This window comes from Eupeodes corollae, chromosome 1 (genome assembly GCF_945859685.1).
Source record: "Eupeodes corollae chromosome 1, idEupCoro1.1, whole genome shotgun sequence".
Classification (NCBI taxonomy): Eukaryota; Metazoa; Arthropoda; class Insecta; order Diptera; family Syrphidae; genus Eupeodes; species Eupeodes corollae.
Window position 1 is genome coordinate 111160439 of NC_079147.1, and position 21092 is coordinate 111181530.

General features: G+C 34.5%; 1 protein-coding gene across 2 annotated transcripts in view; it reads right to left on the minus strand.

Moving 5' to 3' along the window:
* The window catches only part of LOC129939879 (ATP-binding cassette sub-family G member 8), a 57551-nt gene extending 38066 nt beyond the window's left edge, over window positions 1-19485 (minus strand). For both annotated transcript variants that reach the window (XM_056048059.1, XM_056048058.1), the window contains exon 1: window positions 19060-19485. In XM_056048059.1, the coding sequence (XP_055904034.1) occupies window positions 19060-19062 (3 nt within the window). In that variant the 5' untranslated portion in view covers window positions 19063-19485. The remainder of the gene's footprint in view (window positions 1-19059) is intronic.
* Between the last annotated feature and the right edge of the window lie 1607 nt (window positions 19486-21092).

Genomic DNA, 21092 nt, shown 5'->3' on the forward strand with positions numbered 1-21092 from the left:
GATCTTTCCATATTCTCAGCATCGACTGTGGTTCTACTACGATGTTCCCTTGATCGTCTTTACAGGCTTCGGTTCGTGGCTGGTACCCTTGGGAGGTTTTTTTACCTTTTGGTAAAATTTACGAACCTCATTCCTGTTGTGACATCCCTCTATCTCCTCGATCGCGCGCTTCTCATGCTCTCTTTTTTTCCGTCTAAGAAGCCGGTGTTCCTCTCTCCTCTTCTGCTCGTAGAGCTCGCGAGCAGCTCTCGTCCTTTTGTGCAGCGCCGTTTTGTATGCCTCTTGTTTCGCTGCGTGAGCTTGCTGGCATTCGTCGTCAAACCAGGGGTTTCGCTGTGGTGGCCGTGTGAAACCTAGCACTTCAGAGGCGGCATCTCTGATGGCTGCAAGGCAATGTTGCCACTGGTTTTCAATGCTTAATGCAGGAAGCATAGGACTCCTTAGGAGGTTATTAGAGACTCGATCGGAAAAGGACATGGCAGTCTCTTGCGATTGTAGCCGTCTAACGTCGAATCTTCTCACAGTACTTCCTTGTTTTGGCTTGGATCGTGATATCCGTAGCCGTACCTTGGCTACAACGAGGTAGTGGTCCGAGTCAATGTTGGCCTCTCGGAATGTTCGGATATCCTGGATACTGGAGAAGTGTCGTGCGTCGATCGCAATGTGGTCAATCTGGTTGACGGTTGATTGATCAGGAGATTTCCATGTCCCCTTGTGGATATTAAGATGCGTGAACTGCGTACTAGCTACCAGAACGTCTCGCCCCGCAGCGAAATCGACCAGCCTGAATCCGTTGTCGGAGGTAGTGTCGTGCAGGCTGTATCTCCCGATTATGCCACCAAAGATGTCTTCTCTTCCTAGCTTGGCATTAAAATCTCCTAAGACAATTTTAATGTCATAGCCAGGGCACTGCTCATATGTCTTGTCCAAGAGCTCGAAGAACATATCTTTGGTGTCTTCATCTTTCTCCTCTGTTGGGGCATGCGCGCATATTAGGCTTATGTTGGCGAATTTAGCCTTGATGCGGATTGTCGTGATGCGCTCGCTCACACTGTTGAAACTCAAGACTTTTTGCCTGAGCCTAGTTCCAACAACAAATCCACACCCAAATAGACGCTGTCTTTGTTCTCGGTAGCAGTCGCCGTAGTGGATATCGCAGTCTTTTAGTTTGCGTTTACCCGGTCCATCCCATCGCACTTCTTGGATGGCTGTAATATCTGCCTTGCAGCAGTTTAGGGCTTCCGCTAATTGTTCGGCTGCACGTGGTCTGTTAAGGGACCTAACATTCCACGTACATATCCGAAGATCGTTGTCCTTATTTCGTTTGCGTGGGTTGTCAACAGTGAATCCGTCCGTATCCGAGGCTTGTTGTTGCTTCGAGACTATGATGTTTTTACGTGGCCAGGAAGTCACCCCGACGGCACAACCCCCAACCTGGAGGGCCAGATCCTTAGTATAACTCCAAGGAAGGGGAGCCGGATGAACCGCTCCTTATAGGCCTGGGCTCCGAATATGTCGAAGAAGCCCTATAAGGTGTTCACTAAGTAGTTCGACCTTACTGGAACTGTAGACGCCACCGTTGATTCTATCTCGAGAATTCGTCCGCTGCCGCCTGGATAAGGAGAGGTGCCTTAGTGGAAACACCTCTCCCCCCCTCTCTCGTTTGCTGCCCCCAACAACTTTCCACTGGGGTTGGAACCCAATCTCCAGTTGAGGTACTAGGCACCCGATGTTCACCGCGGGGAGGTGAGAGTAGGAGTTGATAGACAGAGGTGGGTTTTAAGAAAAACCTGTGGACGCTTGTGTCCTCTTGAATGCACATGTCTACCATTTGAACATCAATAGAATGAAGCTGTTCATCAAAAATTCAATCTTTCTTTTGAGAAATCAGAGCTGGAGCAATGAATTACAGGGTTTAGATAAAGATAAAAAGAAAAAAGTTCATATTCCTTCATTTAAAATAGGTAATTCCATATTAATATCCAACGAGGAAAAAGCCAACGCATTGGCCCGGACATTTTGTGCAAACAGTTTAGTTGCTGGCAACAATGCAACTAATAATCACATAGAATGTATTGTTAATCAATCAAAGCAATTATTCAACGAAAGTGTCCTTTAAGTAACCGAAGATTATAGTATCTTCTGATGACGTTGAAATTGTTTTAAAATGTCTTAAGACTACAAAATCTCCCGATTTGACGGAATCAAAAATATTTTTTTTAAAGAATCTTCCAAAAATAGGTATAAGATACCTTAAAAACTTGTTTAATAATTATTTCAAAACAGAATACTTCCCCACAGAGTGGAAAGCAGCCAAAGTCATTCCTACCCATAAGCCAGGAAAAAGTTTTAGTGACCCTTCAAGCTACAGACCAATTAGTTTGTTGAGCAAATGTTTAGAAAAACTTATAAGAAGCAAACTGGTTTTGCATGTAGATCAATTTGATATCTTGCCACCAGAACAATTGGGCTTTAGAAGGTATCATAGTACAACTTACCAAATTGATAAAATAACAAAGTTTGTTAAAAATAAATTGTCTTCAGGAAAGAGCACAGGAATGGTACTTCTTGATGTGGAAAAAGCTTTTGACACTGTCTGGCATACAAAAGTAACGATACTGGAAGGAATTTTTATATTTTTTTTTAAATTTAAGTCGGGGATGGATACCTGACTTTAGCATTTAACTAAATTTTATTAATTAATATTAAATATATCAAACAACGATAGTAAACAGTTAGGGAAAAATTAGTTAATTTAAAATAAATAACAAAAAAAGTCCTAGTGAATTAATTGATGTCTTAAAACAATAAGATGAAAGTTGAAGAAGATTAATATTTAAATTTCTACATATGAACAATTCAGATACATGAGAGGGCATTTCTTTTACAATCGTTGTAATCAGTCGAAAAGAAGATATACGTGGTCGCATATCAAGAAAAATAATCAACATGATTTAAAAGATATAAGAAATTAGCATCACTTTATTTTCTAAAACTTAAAAAGTGTTTTTAAAACGACACACATACATTACTCCACCTAATCGACCTTAAAAAATATCTCACTAAATCAATGACTCGCAATCGGTACACTCTTTATCGAACAAACATTTTCTGAAAAATTTACTCTAAATTCTTAAGATTCATTAACAAACTATTACCTTTACATATACGCAGTATTTATTAATTGACTTCAACACAAAAGTAACACAGAAATGAGAATGTTAAAGGTTTGATGTGCTTTCAAATGTGTACTTACGTACATTATGTATGAGTAATATTAACAATGTTTTACATACCTACACATTAAACTTTAATATTCGAGTTTTACAAACAAAAAATATTTTATGTTTTTTTTTTAAATAAAACTGGGTCAAGTAACAAACATTACCCGACATGACACGAAACTCACTTATTCTAATAGAAAAAAATTAAAAACAAAAAAATCTAAACGGTGTTAAATTAAAGACGTGTTCCATTTTTAAGAAATTTTTTTTGGATTTAAATTTCTATTCATAATGTTGTTGGTTATCGTATTAAAAAGGCAACGCAAGGTGAATGACTCATGTAGATTTGGCGAGAAGTGAAGATTCATCTTTAATTTAAATATTTTTAAGCTTCAAGCACAAGAGATAAAGATGAATAAATGCGATTGATTTGATTATCAGTCTCATTAAGGTGTAGGAAGTTATACCTAACTTACACTGTGGTTGAAGTGGAACTGAGCAGTTGACTAACAAAAAAAGAAAATTATTAAAATTGTGATAAAGTATTATTATTTATTCATAGAATAAATTCCATGAGTTGTCTTTCGCTTATATACCTACCACAAGGTGTTGCAACATTACCATTTGGTAAAATTTGTGTATGAGATAAAATTGATTGTGACTTTTAATTACGAGAATTTCGCATTTGTTATCAAAGTCCAAATGTGGACAGAAATTTGACTTTTTACGAATTAGATGCTCTGTCTGACTCTATCTAAAGAATTGTTGCCCATTATTTTCACACTGAAATCGTCATTGCGGGCGGTTTCAATATACACAATTCTTTTTGGATTCCCTTTTCTGGCCAGACAATACCCGAAGGAATCAATGCAGAGGTTTTTGCTGAGTTAAATCAATTAACTCAGCTTGTTGATGAGCCAATTGGAAATTCTGACGTTACAGGTCAATCCCATAACACCCTAGACTAGTTTCTTATCTCTCATCCTAATAAATATGCAATCAAGGTATTATCGCCTCTAAGCACATTAGACTATTTTGTCATTTCTGCATATTTCTCATGCCAAAAAACCCCAGTTATAGTGAAAACCCGTTCGAGAACCGTATGACATTATGAGAAGCCAACTGGGACAGTCTCAACGACTTCTTATCAAACTTTTCAGTATTCTTCCTCGATAGTGACGTGAATTCCTTCGCAGATATGGTTACCAAATTAATTCTTTGTAAAGAGTTTATTAGGATCAGTGATTTGAGTTTCTGTTATGAAGCAAAACTCATTATGGAAAACAGGAATAAGTTCAAACAAGCTAGAAAGACTTGCAACAGTCATATTCATCGAACCAAACTTTTGCATTGACCAGAAATTACGGCCAAAATACTACAATGTCGCATAGGTAGTTCAAATGTCTGGTCATTTGTAAAAAAACGTACGAAACAGCATTAATTCTTCGGTTTGTTGTAAATTCTAAGCTAGCACAGTGTGTCCTCCTGTTCTTGAGAGCGTGGATAGTATTCCTGTTATTGTTCTGAAGAGTTGGCCTTCCACGTAGGTAAAAAGACTATACTAAAGCTTTCCCATCTGTCCTATTCTACAGGTCTCTTTCCGAGTGGATTGAAAACAGCATTTGTCCACCCTCTTCCCAAAAAATGTGATTCCGCCTCACCCCCTACATATCGTCCAATTGCACTTAAGTCCCTTCTTTACGAAATCATGCAAACGCTGATCAATTTTCAGCTAAAGAAATATCTTGAAGAAGGAAAGCTTCAAGAGGAAAGCTTCAAACAGCAGAACACCCGATGCATTTAGAAAACTAATGAATTTTCAGTACTCGGTATGTGTATCGCAGATCACCTCTTATGGAATGATCACATATTCGATATTGCCAAAAATGCTTCTAGGTGCTTAGGAGGTTGCTAGAAATTTGTCACCCCTTCTGATCTGGCTGTAATTTACAAAGCTTTCATTTTCCCAATACTTGAAAATAACTAGCATATCTTGTTAAGTGTCCCTAAGATAAATTTAAGTCTTTTGAATAGGATCCAAAAAAAATAGCTTCGAAAATGATAGGTGATTGTTCGATTGATGGATTGTTCTACTGGTATTTTTACGAACAATGTACTATCTAATTATCTAGTTGCATTCCCCCAAACGGTTCTCTTTGGAGCTCTTTCTTTAACTGGATTTGTTTGACACGAGAAACAAGCAAATATGACACTGTGGTCCGATGTGCCTAGAGGCGTCAATGCACTGATTGTGTATTTATCAGGATCAGAAGTGAGGAACAAGTCAAGTGTATTTTCAGCTCGGCCGTTTATATCTGATATACAAATAGGCTCATTGACAAGCTGATAGTTAAACTCAGCAAAAATCTCAGCACACAATCCTACGAGTGTTGTCTGGCCCGGCGAAGCCACGAAGAATCGTGAACATTGAAATCGCTCGAAATAACGATTTCAGTGTGAGGACACAGGGGGACAATTTTTTATATGGAGTCAGACAGAGCCTACAATTCCTGAGAAGTTAAAACTCTATCAAGGTTTGGTACCTGTAAATAAATTTTGTTTTGACATAAAGACAACTTTAAAAATTTGTTTCATCTATAATTTCTTTTCGTATGTTCGTATATATTTAATAAGTCCTCGGTTTATTTTTGAATAATCGTCATATTATGAATATCGTAAGAGTCAATATCCCGCCTTATTAACAAAGAACTATCCTGCACGTCCCCCGTACAATTAAAAAAGAGTAGGTACATGACCGGGTAACCCTAGATATCTACGTGTATTTATGAGCTTGACTATCTTTTACATTCGATTCAAAAACCGGTGTTCATAAGCTATAACAATTGTAATGATTGGTTTCAAACTTTTTACATTTACATATTTCATGTTTGAGGTTATCGTGAAACTATTTTTGTGAAATGCAAGCTTAGAAGCCAAGTATAAAATAATTGCTTATCATATATTTTGCAAGTCATAAGAAATTCTTTCACATTCAAGTGTTTTTTACTTTTGTTGAAATTTCTTGTTAGACTCAATTAAGGCAACCGCACTGTGTTGTATGTTAAGTTACCAGAGTCAACGAGTCTTTTTATTTATAGCCTGCCGGCTCAATTTATATATTCTCATTTCTTTGTATCTCACGAATGTGACTAACTTAACCAACAATCTTCTGAACCCATATACGATCATTATATACATTGATAATTCCTAGAACAAGCGGTGGCGGATGTTGAGATCATCGAAGAATTTTTTAAAGGGACTTCGACTTATACCAACCCTACAAGTTCGACTGCGAATACAAGAGTCTTCAAATTGAATTAAGCTGAAGGTATAGGTATTGCAAAAGTTGTTTAGCTTCAAGACAAAGCAAAGCAAAAACAATTCAATTAGGACGCGAAAATTGAGCTTGTCGTTTAGGTATTTTAATATTATGTTATTTTTCTTTTCTTTTTGCAGAGTTGTTGTTGTAGTTTCAAACCTGAAACTAGACACAAAATAAAGACCCCTGGCCCTGGCCAAGTGAATGTGCATAATGATACAAAGCCAACCTACTTTCGTTGTCGCATTCCCAGGAAAAATCTGTGAATCCATGAGATGTGGAATTTTATATAGGTATAAGGCATCATCAGAGGAAATAACTGAAGCTGACAGTAATGATGGCAACGAAGACGACGACCGACACGAAGCCGCCGACGACTGACATACAACGATGACAATGAGATAGTTGAGACATGATGGAACTTAATTTTGATCCAAGCCGTGTGATGCATCAGGTGTATAATTTTATTTTACAATTACTGCATATTGCGAGAGCATGGTGTCTATGATGACTTTTTTGTTGTTGTTAAATGTAGCAGGGAGGCGGCAGTCGTCGTTGTAGAAATGTGTGGTATTTTTCTAATATTACATCTGACGGAATTGAAATAATTACCTCATTGTCAGGGTTGGTATAATATTTTTTAGTATTTTCTATTTCTTTTTTTTTAATTCAGTTTGATGAATTACTCATCATAAATGGGTTTGTTTGGGATGTGAAGGCGTTGACTAAAGTTAGTTTAAAATGTATTTAGACAAGTTCTATTTTTCTAATTTATAGTAGGTATAGTAAAATGTGTGACCTTTAAGCTGATGCAATGCTTAGAGAAAGGTCAATGTCATTTATACAGTCCGAAAACTATTATATCTAACAACCTTGGGTGAAAAGGTAATAAATCATTGCTCAAATTCGACAAAATTACAGATGTTTCAATGCAAGAATTGGCTTACCACAGAACAACTTATTCAAATCATATTAATTATGATAGGAAATCGAAAGATGAGATGTGTGCTACGAAGGGTACTAAAATTTTGAAAATAGCTAATGCTTTAGATCAGCGGATCCCAATCTTTTTTACTCACGGAGCTCTTTTTGCGTGCCAAATTTTACGCGGAGCAGTTCGTTGCTCATAAGCCATTATTCGCAGTTACATGTGGCAAATTAATTTTTTTTTTTTTTAATTCAGTAAACAGCGAAAAACACAGGAACAATGTTCACTTGTCTTAACTTAATAAGGAGTTAAATATTTATATTATATGCATTATAATTAAGTGGAGTTTCTTTTTAGTTGGAATAATGTGCATGCTTATTTTTGCATAAAGCTGAAATATCTGGTTGAATTTTGGACATATATCAGGCTCTGCATTGCGACGGGATCTACATTTTGTTTTGGTTTAAACATATGCAGAGGACCCTGATTCGTTTGTTGTTGCAAACGGCAGAAGAATTATTGTAACTTTCACTGACAGTAAACTAAACTCGTCTTTCAACATACACCAGAATGCTGATAAAGACTTCTATGTTGCAAACAGTTCATTTATCGAAAATCTGATGTCAGGTCAATCAAGCACTGAAACTGTAGCGATGTCAGGGATGGTGGTTTTTCCAACGCGGTAGAATACGGGTTTATTGTCCAAACGTTTTCCTTAGTTCAGGTGGAATTCGGCTGGAAAATAGTAGAGGAAGCCACCCAGCAAACCTATACTCATTAAAAATACCATCGGAAATGTCCAAATCTATTTCTTCTTTAAATTCTTTGAGTATTGGGAAGCTGTATAGGTTTTGATTTTGTACAGATTCAGCTTAAAACTGGATTTTATATTTAAATGCTTCTATTTGGTCACTGGCATCAAAAACAGTTATTGCCTTTCCCTGAAGTGATACACTCAAATCATTTATTTTTTTAAATATATCTAACAGATATGACCAATGCTCATTACACAACATGTCCCCAAAACAAAGTTGTCGTCAATGAGGAAGGTTCTAATGTCATTTCGAAAAGCCACGTCAGCGTTTTTCACCGATAAAACCACCTTACTTCTGAGTGAAGAAGTAAAGACGTAAATAGACTACCCATGTCATCACACAATACTTTAAAAAGCCTTGTGTTCTTTGGCCGTAACCTTTCGTCCAACATCTCTTTAAGGGAGACCGGAATTTATTGCGACGGCATTTTGGGGTAGAACTACAATGGTGCTACCCTTAACAATTTGCTTTATTCTTGTGACGGAACTGGACGTTTTTCCAGTCATGGCCTTGGCACCCCGTCTTGATATCTACTCTACGCAGTTAACCCTTTTAGTAGTTGGCAACGGTTTACAGAAGAGCAGATCTTCTTGAAAGGACTGTAGATATTACATTTAAAATAGCCAACCCTGCAATATTCGTTGATTTATCCATTTGCAGCGCAAATTGTGTGACTTTGATTCTTTAAAGTGAAGTAGCTTTCACATCCTCCGCTAAGTCTTTATTCGTCTTGATATTATGTTATTTGACAAAGGAGCGGTGTCAACTATTTTTTTGGTTTATTTACCCAACAAATATTCAACAATGTCTTTGACACATGGCCTTATTAAGTTTTCAGCAATACAAAAAATGTGGCACGAGTGTGGGATTGAAGACAACTTTCCGATGAATTTTGGACTTCAATGGGAGTTAAGCAAGGGTGTGATTTAAGAGCGCTGCTGTTCAGTCTATACATAAACGATATAACAAATTAAGTTAGAGGCTGATGATGAATAGACTTCAGTGATATTGCAAAGTCTGGAACATATCAGTTAATTTATCAAAGTCCAAAATATTGTAATTCAGGAGCGGTGAAGGAAGATACTCTAGAATGGAAAAATGGAATTTTCAAGATGAAGTCGTAGAAATAGTTAAGGAGTACAAGCATCGAACCTGAATCTCGATAGATAAATAAATTGGGTGACAAGAATTACAATAGGAGAATTTGTCAATTCCTCGCAAGAGGCAGTACCCGTGAAAAAAAAAACTTTAGGTGGCATTCGCAGGTATCGAACCCAAGACCACTCGTATGACAGTCCATTGCACTGCAACTAAAAACAGGAACTGGGCTTGTATACTCTCAAATTACACGTCAATTATGTGTCAAAAATTATGGAGATGAGAGAAAACAGGATTCCGAAGGTTGTGTCACATCATCATCATCATTATATAGAGCTTTTACTACAGTAAAGTTAACCACTTCTTGCAAATAAAGACCTACTTCTTGGCCGATCACACCACGGGTAAAGTAAGTACAATCTTTAAAGTCAGAGGTGAAATCCTCAGTTTAAACTTTATTCCTCACCGTCTAGATCTTCCTCTATCGTGTCACGTTTGAGCTTGTAAATCAACAATAACTAAAACTGTCTAAAACTTGAATTTGCGGTGCAAGCACCTCCCGATTCAATAGACAACGAAACCAACAAAAACAAAACAAAAGTGTTACATAGTGTTGGAGTACCATGTTGCCGAAAATTATATTCTGATCTGTCAAAATTGCCCTTTATTTAAACTGGTAAGTTAAAATGTATTTATTTAAGATTTTCATAAGGTGATAAGGATAGATTATAACCCATAGAGATTTAATGACATAGGAGTTCGAGAAGGCTAACATTTGAAAAAGCCAAAGGATGATTTGGCCTTGTTAATAATATAATCAAAAAAGGCTCGAAAATTTAACTGATTGTCGCAAAAAACTCCTAGGTCACGAGTAGAACATACAAAATGAATGGTAATATCGTGCAGACTGAAAGTTCTTGAGGGAAGATGTGATCGCTTACGGGTTAATGTTATGAATTAAAAAAAATTGTCGCACCAAATCTGAAATGAGTCAAGATAAGTTTGGAGTAAGACAAAATCATGAATAACCTTTGTTGACAGTTAAATTATCAATGATGTTAATAACGTCGCTGATAGTTAAGACAAATAAAAAAGGACCAAGCTGGCTCCCTTGAGGGACTGCTAAGATTGTATCAATGGAATCGGAGATTAAGAAACTGAAAACAACTTTATACGGCGGTTCTCAAATATAATCTGAACCACGAAATAATAAAGGGTTATAAATCAAGGGTTTTAAGTTCAAGAAAAATTATTTGGTGAATTTGATTTTATCAAAGGTTTTACTAAATTTCAGATCTATCCCAGATCGCTTAGACTATACCACCCCAAAAATGGTATTTGGTAAAAGATTCCATGTGTCCATCCCTTCAAGATCCTCCTGGGAAGAAGAGGGACCCCTGGAAGACGATGCGGTACACTTCTACACTGACGGTTCAAAGACCGATCACGGAGTTGGAAGTGGTATCTTTTCAGAACAACTGAATCTCAGTCTATCCTATAGACATCCCAATCAATGTAGTGTATTCCAGGCAGAAGTAATGGCGATTAAAGAAGCACTATCCTGGCTCAAAGAAAACGTTATATCTTGTAAGGATATACGAATCTTCTCGGACAGCCAAGCCGCTCTTAAATCTCTCGCGTCTGTCTCCACAAACTCTCGAACAGTCCACGATTGTCAATCATCTCTGAAGGAGATGACGGAACAGTTTAACATTCACCTCATTTGGGTGCCGGGCCACAGAGACATTCCGGGAAATTGCAAAGCCGATGAGCTCGCCAAAAACGGAACACTTCTGCCTTATGTTAGACAAAAACATAACATAGGAACACCACTTGCTACATGCAAATATCTTCTCAAGCAATATGCTTTAGAAACAACAAATACTAGATGGTCACAAAGTACCACCTGCCTGGCAACCAAGCAAATATGGCCAAGTATTGACTTAAAACGGTCAAAAGGCTTGATATCACTAAGCAGACAAAGTATAAGCTCTACAATTGGAGTAATAACGGGACACTGCCTCATAGGTAGACATGCTCTGAGGCTAGGGGTCTACACAAATGACTTCTGTAGAAGCTGCATGGACGAGGAGGAAGAGGAAACGGTCCAACACCTTCTATGTACATGTCCAGCACTCTCCATTAGAAGGAATTACTTCCTCCGTAATCCCTTCTTCGATAATACCAGTGAACTGGCAAATATTGACACAAAACGTCTCTCTAACTTTATTAAAAGTACAAAATGGTTTGTTTAAATTCATTACTCTCCCATGAGTAACCTCATTAGTGGTATCACAATGGACCCTTGAGGTCTACGTGTGTCAATGATATCTGGACAGCCACTCAAACCTAACCTAACCTACTAAAGTCTTTAGTGATTACGTCCACATTATTCCCTTTCTCTAATTCGATTAGATTTTTGGAAACAAATTCATTAAGATTAGTTGAATTGGATCTGGCTTTTAAGAAGCCATGTTGTTGGGAAGAAAATATGGGTCATCAATGAAAACAGAGACAGTCGTAGACCTAGGACACAAGTGTTAAATTATTATTAGTACCGGTCAGTGCTTTAGTCGATTTTTAAAGCGATAAATCTCAGGAACCACTTGTGCATTAAATTTAAAGTTCTGTGAGATACATCTTCTTACAAACATTTTACCAGTGGTATGGTGCATAGAAATAAAAAATATAAGTGATCCCATCCACTGGTTTGGTTTTTGAACCATCATGCATCGACGTTGTTTGTCAAAAGTAGTTGTCAAACGTCATTGGTTGCAAGCATTAGTTGGCACAAGTAAAAACATTGTTTTAATGATTTGAAGAATTTCGATGGAATCAACCGCTTGATATTGTCTCTGCGCTTCCTAAAATCAAAGATCCTCAGTGACGCTAGAAAAGTTTTTCTATCAATATGTAAAAACCAAAGACTAAGTACCATAAATAAAGAAATCTGATGATCGGTTGGCACACTTGAAACATATGTCATTTCAGACTTGTGGTGGCACATTTTGCACATGCTAATGCAAAAAAAAACTGCTTGACTTCAAGCTGTATATAAAAGTCTATATGCATTTTATCAATATGACCAAAAAACTGTTGACTCATGTGCTCCATTGTCACCGTCTTGTTAAAACGAAACCTTTAAGCCACAAATACGATCTTAAAAATGTCCAATGTCTTGAAATTTTGATACAAAATTTGATTTTTTTGATAAAGTTCTTCTTGTGTTGTACTTTTAATAGTATGAAGTTATTTACGATTACTTCTTTTTAAAAACATTAGTATTAAAATTTATAGACCCAAAACTATCAAAAACAATTTTTTGAGTCATTAAATTTTCACTTTGGTTTCAGCATTGCTCGTACCTATGTGTTATGTTTTAAATTCACTTTCCAAAATGTTTGTTAATTTTATTGAATTTAAATTCTCTACAGATCTTATCGAAAGTTGGAACAGGTTAAAGTAGGTATAACCTTCTTCTTTAACACTTTCACTGAAACATTTTTCGAAGGTAAATTGCTTCTATGTATATTTTATTATTCGGATTTTATTTTAGATTTTTATTACACTGAATCTTGATTAAAATTCTCATCAAAAGATCTTGAATTAATTAAAAGCAAAGGAAGCAATTCGTCAAAATATATTTATAATGGGAAAAAAGCAAAATAAACCAAAGTTAACAATTAAAATACTTAGTACTTTGTATTTATACAAAACACTAAAATGATTCATTCTTGCGTTTTATAAAATAATTTATTTACTACATTATTATACAAATAGAGATTCAATATAATGTAACTTCATGATAGCATTTACGATAAACGAAAAGCACAAAGCCATAAAAACTCGAAAAAAAGAAGTGGTATTTTTCTAGCCATTTTTGCAGAGTGTTCCCTCTTTGTGCGATAAATTCAGTAAAGGTGCACCAACATGATATAAATAGTCTAAGAATTAGCGTTTTAAAAGTTCAATTAAATGAATTTCCTTTTTGAAGTCAATAGATTAAGAATTGTTTTTGAAAGTAAGTCCATCGCCTAAAAGGTTTTATGGTAAAATTTGATTATGTAACTTGAAATACTAAATTTAAAAATGGTTAGAAAGGGGATTTTTAAAACTTCATCAAAAAATTAAAATTAATGTTTGGATTCGAAAACAACATTAAACATTAAATTAAAGCATATTTGTCAGAACTAAGTACTTATGTACTAAATTGCTTGTTCAAAACTTCATGTAGATTCAACCAAAGACTCAAACCTAATGAGAATTCACAGAAACTTAGTAAAATACTAAAATGATTTTAATCGTATCTAGAAGAGAAAGATTAGTACCTTCGCAGAATCATATCATACAATTTATTGTTTAGAGATATTTTGAGTTCTAACTTAGCCTTAAAACACTCGTTTTTGTTTGATTTTAGCAAATTTAAAGGGTCAGATTTTGAAAACCTGTGATAGAAAATTTTTAAGGCAAGATTCAATTTAGCACATCTTAATCGTTTAAAAAAGTATAGTTTTGTCTGTGGGACAGAACAACAAATTTTTTTTGTCGACCAGTGAAATTTTGACAGCAATTTACAGATCTACTATTTGTACAACTGTAATAGTAAGAAAATGTTATTGAAAATTGCGAATATTTAAAAGCTTTTGATAGTATACAAGTCCACACTTTTTTAAACAAACAATAAACAAAAATTACAATCGATGATTATTCAGTGCTAAAAATTTGAATTATTTAACTTTAGAAAACTTACAAGAAAGTTAGGAGGAATTTGAATAAAAATATGTTAAGTTTTACAAATTTGATTTTAAATCTAAAATATATCCATTCATTTTCATAAAATCGCATGATAACGTTGAAGGGGAAATCAACGAAATAGTTCAAAAGATTCAAGAAATTGATTTGTTTTACCAATAAATAAACCCATTTACTAGAGGAATTTTCTCGGGGCTTACATAAATATTTCGATATCTTTGTCTTCCAAAAAACATTTTATTAATTTAAACAACAAATTGTAGTTTACGATTTTTTTTCTAGGATAATGATAGATATCATAAGGATTTAGCAAATTGCTAAAAGTTCAAGTAGGCATTGCGTGATTTTAAGCAAAATGTTAAGAGTAATAAAGGTGTTAACAATGAGCTAAATCATCTTTTTCGTTAAGTAAATTTCTTAAAATGGCTTTAGCACTTTACTAACTACCAATTTCTTGACGAAGTTCGAAAATAAAATACAAACTCAGTCTAGTAATTCCCAGTTTATCTATAGGACGTAACTTTAAAGATATTAAGGACTCGAGAATTTCTTCACATCTAATCATACCTGCAGAAATCAGTTAAAAATTATTTTTGAGTTCTAGAAGATTTAGATCTCGATTGAATGGAACAGAGTTCTAACGAGTTTTTTTGCTATTTTCGTCGCGCGCCGCCGTAGAAAAAAGTTCTGAAAATAAGTCAGCTTTCGTTGAAGCGGACGTTTATTTATTATTTGGTTTTGTTATTTACACTTTTTTCGAAATAAAAATTGTGGTTATGTGTTTTATTAGATGTCGTCAAAAATGTGTGATATTTAAAATTATTCTCTATTTGATAAATGTACAACACATGTACGTATTTATTCGTGGCGCAATGAGATTTTTTCTAGAATAAAGACCAAAAGACATTGGTTTTGAGTTCTGCAATTACTAAAATATATATTGAGCCGTATTCTGATCATCTGACTATTAGAGTAGAAATCGCAAACTCTTCACAAACGACAGAAACCAATCTGAATCTAATACCTGGACTTTGTAAGAAAAATGAATCATCTAACCTGTACCAACATTCCTTGGATTCGATTCTTTTAAACAGCAACGTTTTATCAGAACTACCGGTTGATCTCAATAATAAGTTGGCTGAATACATACGAAGTTCAACGCATAACAAATCACTTTAAGCTTCTTCTCTCCAATGATTCCAGTTTTACAACTTTACAAGTGGATCCTTTGATCAGTGATCAAATATTAGATGAATACATTGAAAGCGAAGAAATTGAAGCTGTGTTAAACAAAGCACTAATTACGAATTCCTCAAAAATGCAACCCCTATGCTTCTCAACTAATTAAAAATTATTTTCAATTAAATCTTTATGAATGCCGAAATTATCCTATACATAAAAAAGGTTCACTAGAATCACCTGAAAATTACAGAGCAATTTCATTCATGAATGTAATTACAAAAATATTCTGCAGTATACCAGTTGTAAGGCTTGAAAAATGGATCAAACAGAACAATATTTTATCTGATCTACAGGCTGGTTTCAGAAAGAACTTTTCAACGATCTATCACATTTTTACACTATCAAATTTAGTCAAAGCGTTTCAAACACGTAACAAAAAGGTCTTCGCATTTTGGTATGTCTACAAAGTTCCTGAAAGTGATTAGAGAGATGTACACGGGTAAGAAGGCTGCTGTTTGGGATGGAGTGACCTTTTCAGAATGGTTAAGCAACTGCACAGGAGTCAAACAAGGATGCCTACTTAGCGCTCTTTTGTTCTCGTTATTTATAAATGATGTTGCAGAGGAACTTCCTGGGGAATAAGAATCGCTAGCTGCACCGTGAATGTGTTACTATACACCGATGACCTCGTTATACTTTGATGATTAATCTGTTATCGGCATATTGTAACAAATGGGGACTTTCTATCAATACGACAAAATCCTTGGAATTGAATCCAACATTAAATTTCAAAATTCATTTATTGGAGAAAGCCCAAAGTTCACAAAGTTTGATAAATTTAACATGGAAAAATATCTTCCATATACAAACAAATTAATTTATCTATACAAAATATTTAATTCAGTAGTGAAATCTACTCTTTTGTATGCTGCTCAGGTTCGGGGATCAGTAAAATATGAAGAAATCGAACAATTTTCTAGAAATTTTATAAAAAAAAACTTTTCAACCTTACTTTGAATACGGCTAGTTATGCGATATATTTAGAAACAGGACTTCCAAAACTTATAACAAGCACCCTGAAGTCTCAAGCTGACTACGTCATTGAAGTCTGCAGCAACCATTAGAGCACAAGACTTTCGAACAAACTTCTTTTCTTTGAGCTGAGAAACAAGGACTGTGGACATGTGGAGTGAGATTAGATGATGATTTCAGTAATGTAAACCATGTGAAAGAACAAATGTACAGCATCAAAGAGAAAAATGAGGACATAATAAGGCATTCACTGATAGAAGAAGCTCAAGACTAATTCAGAAATTATTTCAAGGATTCACTGAGTTATGAAGAGATACCCCTAATCTTTAAAGCAAGATGTGATGCTCTCAACTTAAATGGTAGTTTCAACCAATTATGTATGCCATGCAACTTAAAATCAAAAAGAGGATTGTTTACATTTGATTGGTATCAGTCCAATATTCAAAACTCAACGACGCTACTTTCTCGGGAAAATACTCTTACCCTACAAGACACTATAAACATTTTTAACGAGCAACATTAAGTACATTTTTGAAAGATATTTACAAGTATAGATTGTTATTAATAACAGAATTCTGTTAAATTCAAAACATACACAAATTTAAATATTTTTAATTTTTGTTGTCAACCTGGCTGACGTTTCGTTTGATCGTTTTCAGTAGATTCACCCAAAATATTATTGTCGATATGAAAAATGCAACAATATTTCAGAACGAGCGTGATGTCTTCTATTGACAGATTTACCTACACTTTCATCTGCTCATGTTTTTTATGGCAATATTGATTACATACGACATACTTTAATAAGCTCTTATGTCTATTTGTGCAGACTCAATAGTCGTGGTCATTATAAACGCTAAAATGTATAATATCCTCGTTCGCTTTGATTCAAAAAATATATGAAACAAAAATAAAGCGCAAGAAAAGTAAATAGTTTAATGGGTTTGAATTTTTATAAAAAATTTACATTTTAAAGAACTTTTAGCGTCCACAACATTTTATATTATTCAACTCATATTGATGACTTTTTGGCAAAACGTCCATGCTTATGTATTTTCTAAAAATATTTTATTTAAAAATTAAAATCGGTGAAGCAACATTCCATTAAAGCCTAGGGTCTAGTGACTTACAACTCTCAACCATTCCCGTGTGCACATAATGTTGCTAGGGACGGAGGGGACCTACAGTTTTAAACCAAACCCGAAGTGCTAATTTGAGAAAGCACTGTTCATGGCAAGAATTACTCTAAGAACTTTTGTCAATTCCTCGCAAGAGGCAGTACCCGTGAAATAAACTATATTTGTTATTGCACATAAAATGTGATTGTGGTCTGAAATTTTATCCAAAACAAGAATTTGTCTAAGTAATAGACCCCTCAAACCGAATTTTAGAGACTAGAACTTTGTCAAGATTTGCTCAATGAAAAAAACCTAAAATGGTAAAATAAACCTCTAACAAAAATTCCTAAGAGCGATTATTTCTAGCAACACAAAAATTTTTGTTTAATAAATCTTTCTATGATTGAAATGTGTTTAATTTTGAGAGTTAAAGTTGTATGATAAACATGGGTTGTTGATTGATAAATATTTTTTAAATGAAATAATAATAATAGTTAAAATTCTGTTTCTATTTGCAATCTTATTTCAAATGAATAATAACAGAGGTATTTATATTTGTTTATCAATAAAATTCAATCGTGATGCATTTCGAAGACGACCTATGGAAAGATATTAATCAAAATGTAGCTATTATGTACATTAATTTAAATCTTAGTCGTCGACAAATTCCAAGTAGTTGATTGATAAATAATGAGACAATTTTAATTTTATATTTTCTTAAAAAAAGAGTGGTAACAAAATTCAAAATTTTAAATTAAGAAATTAAAATTTAAGAAAATCCATCACGTGTGGTGTTCAAAATTGAAATCTCTTCTTCTGTATGTTAGAAAATGTAAACTCTAACAGGTGTCAGCAATGCTCCGACCATTTCTTTAAATTTATAAGGGTAATCAAAGATTTCAACACTACAAACTAGACTATAACGGTAGAGCTAGAAAAAAAATATAAAACTTCTTTTTCTAAAACTTCTTTGAACGTCATAGTCGTCGTCGTAGTTGGCTCAATATTTCTGGACTAGCAACTTATGTCCCCTAGGCCAACATCTAGCTCCAGCTCCTTCTTTTTTTTCTTCTTATTCTAGGTACGAGTCGAGTATATACAGCAGTGCGTTGCGTTCTCTTTGCTATTCTTTACCATCACTAAAGCCTTCTTTTACACGTTGACTATAAAAGTATCTATAAGGCTATAGGTATGTTTACAAGATCTGCTTAAGATCTTTGACCTTCTACATCGTGTATAGCAAGCATATCCATAGAGCCAAAGAAGAGTATGTTCTTGTGCTAACTTAACAGTACATTCCAGTTGAAGACAAATCAAATAAATGTATCTGACAGAATCATTATTATTATTATTTTTGTCTGCTGTGCTATACAGATGCAGACACTGCATACTTCTTAAAAAGATAATATATCTTTATGGTTGATTCTTGTGAGTGTGAGCTCATTAAGGTTTTATTTCTTTTTATTGTTTTATTGCCCGTACTTATAATTTGATATTGAAAAAGGTACCTTAAGCGACATCTAGAACTTCTACTTAAGTAACAGAATTTGTTGTAATTTGTTTGTATATTGAAGAAAGTTGAATTACTTACCATTGAAGCAAAAGTATAATTGGTCCTCTGTGTATAGTGGCGTTAATTCCTTTTGTGCATTCTTTGTAGAAACGGTATAGGTAGACGCTGATAAATCCAAATAAGAAAATATCCAATTAGAAGTAGATTTTCTGTGTTGTATATTTCCTCAGGTTTGATATTTCACTAATTAGATAAAATCATACAACTTTATTCACTATTTCACTGATATCTAAATTATCACTTAGACAAAACGTAAAAATCGCACTGAATCGACGATAAAATAATTTAATTATATTTTATTTTTCTTATTTTAATGTGTTATTGCACTTTTAAAAAAATGCACTTAGATAAAGGGTATGTGCGTTTATTTTTTAATGTTGCCTTAGATATTTAAGTTGACCGCGCCGAGCGCAGTACAGTATGCGCAAAACTCTCTGAGAGAACTAACCTCTGGAGTGACGCCATTTTAATCCAAGACCCCAATCCAACAAAACTATCTTTCTGTACTTATCCAGTTGGATGTACCTGTGTATGTTGGTTGTCTTTCTAGGTAGAGTGTGTCAGGTATTTTGGTAGTGAAGTCAATGATGTTCATATGGTATTGTTATTTTTGTATTTTGTTATATTGTTGCAAGACCGAAATTGTGTTTTCTTTAAATTTGAAATTAAAGTTTTACTAAAAGAAATGCAGGGGCTTAAAAAAAATTTATTGAAGCTATACATTTGTTTAACTTTCCCTTAATCAATTATCTTTCTGGAAAGGTATAAACGCTAAACAAAATTTTCAAATGATGTTTGGTAGCATTTTGTGTGCTATTTTCAATCTTGTGGACATTTTTAGGAAATATCAAACAAATTGCATATTATACCCAAAGAAAGTGACAATTAAATGTGAAAATGTCATTGGCCAAAATATCAACGTAAATACAATCAACTCTTCTTCAACTCAAAACCAAAGGCCGTCTGAAGTTCAAACAATCACATTCATGAATGGGCTGGCTACCTGCCTCAAAAACTGATGCAGTTAAAAAATATCGGAATTTTCGTGTTTCTATACTTTTTCAAAAAGTACCCTTTTCAATACAATAGAAATAATAGAATATAATATATATTGTATTGAAAAGGGTACTTTTTGAAAAAGTATAGAAACACGAAAATTCCGATATTTTTTAACGTTTTTTATACAAATCAATGAAGCTCGTAACGTTTAATAAAAGTTCTTAAAAAATGTTTTTCTTATTAAAATGATTTTTCTTTGTATTTTTATTTTGGGTAAAAGAAAATATTCCTAGTGATTATTTTTACTTACTTAAGGTGGCGCTACAGTCTGGGACGGATCTGGGCCCCAATCAACATGCGTTCAGCCAGCTCGGTCAATATCTAGCTGTCTCTAGTTCGAAGGTGTTTGTAGTTCTCTCCCACCTGCGGACACCATCTAAGTCGTGGATTTTCTTCCTCCAAGTCCAACGAAACAGAGATTGGCAAGAGTTATCGGAATTTAGGTAGACAAAGTCCTTAACTACCTCAAAGCTATAGGTGTCCATGGTGCCGTTTTGTCTAAGACGTTGTTGATCAATGTCATAATACTTGGTATTAGCCTCATTTGACCAGAAACCCCATTCTCCATGTTCTTCGGCACAAACTAATAAGTTTGACTGGGATTTCAAAACTAGACATTGCTCTGTAAGGCTCTTCTCTATAGATGAAGCCATGTGCGGCTTTGAAATCGATAAAAAGATAATGGGTATCGATTTGAAGTTGATTTTTTTCCAAAATCTGTCGTAATGTCAATATTTGGTCTACGCTGAATTTTCCTGGTTTGCAAACACACTGATAATTACCTATCAGGTTGTTGACGAACGGCTTTAGACGGTCTTTTAATACAGCAGAAAGGATCTTTTAAGCAATGTTCAGAAGAATGGCGCAATCAAGAAATTTAGAGGGTTTCTTTTTTTGTGTATTTGCAAATGTGTTGGTGCATGCTCCCACTTGCTGCTTTGAAAAATTCAACAGCGATGCCGCCAGCTTCATCGGCTTTATTGGACTTCAGT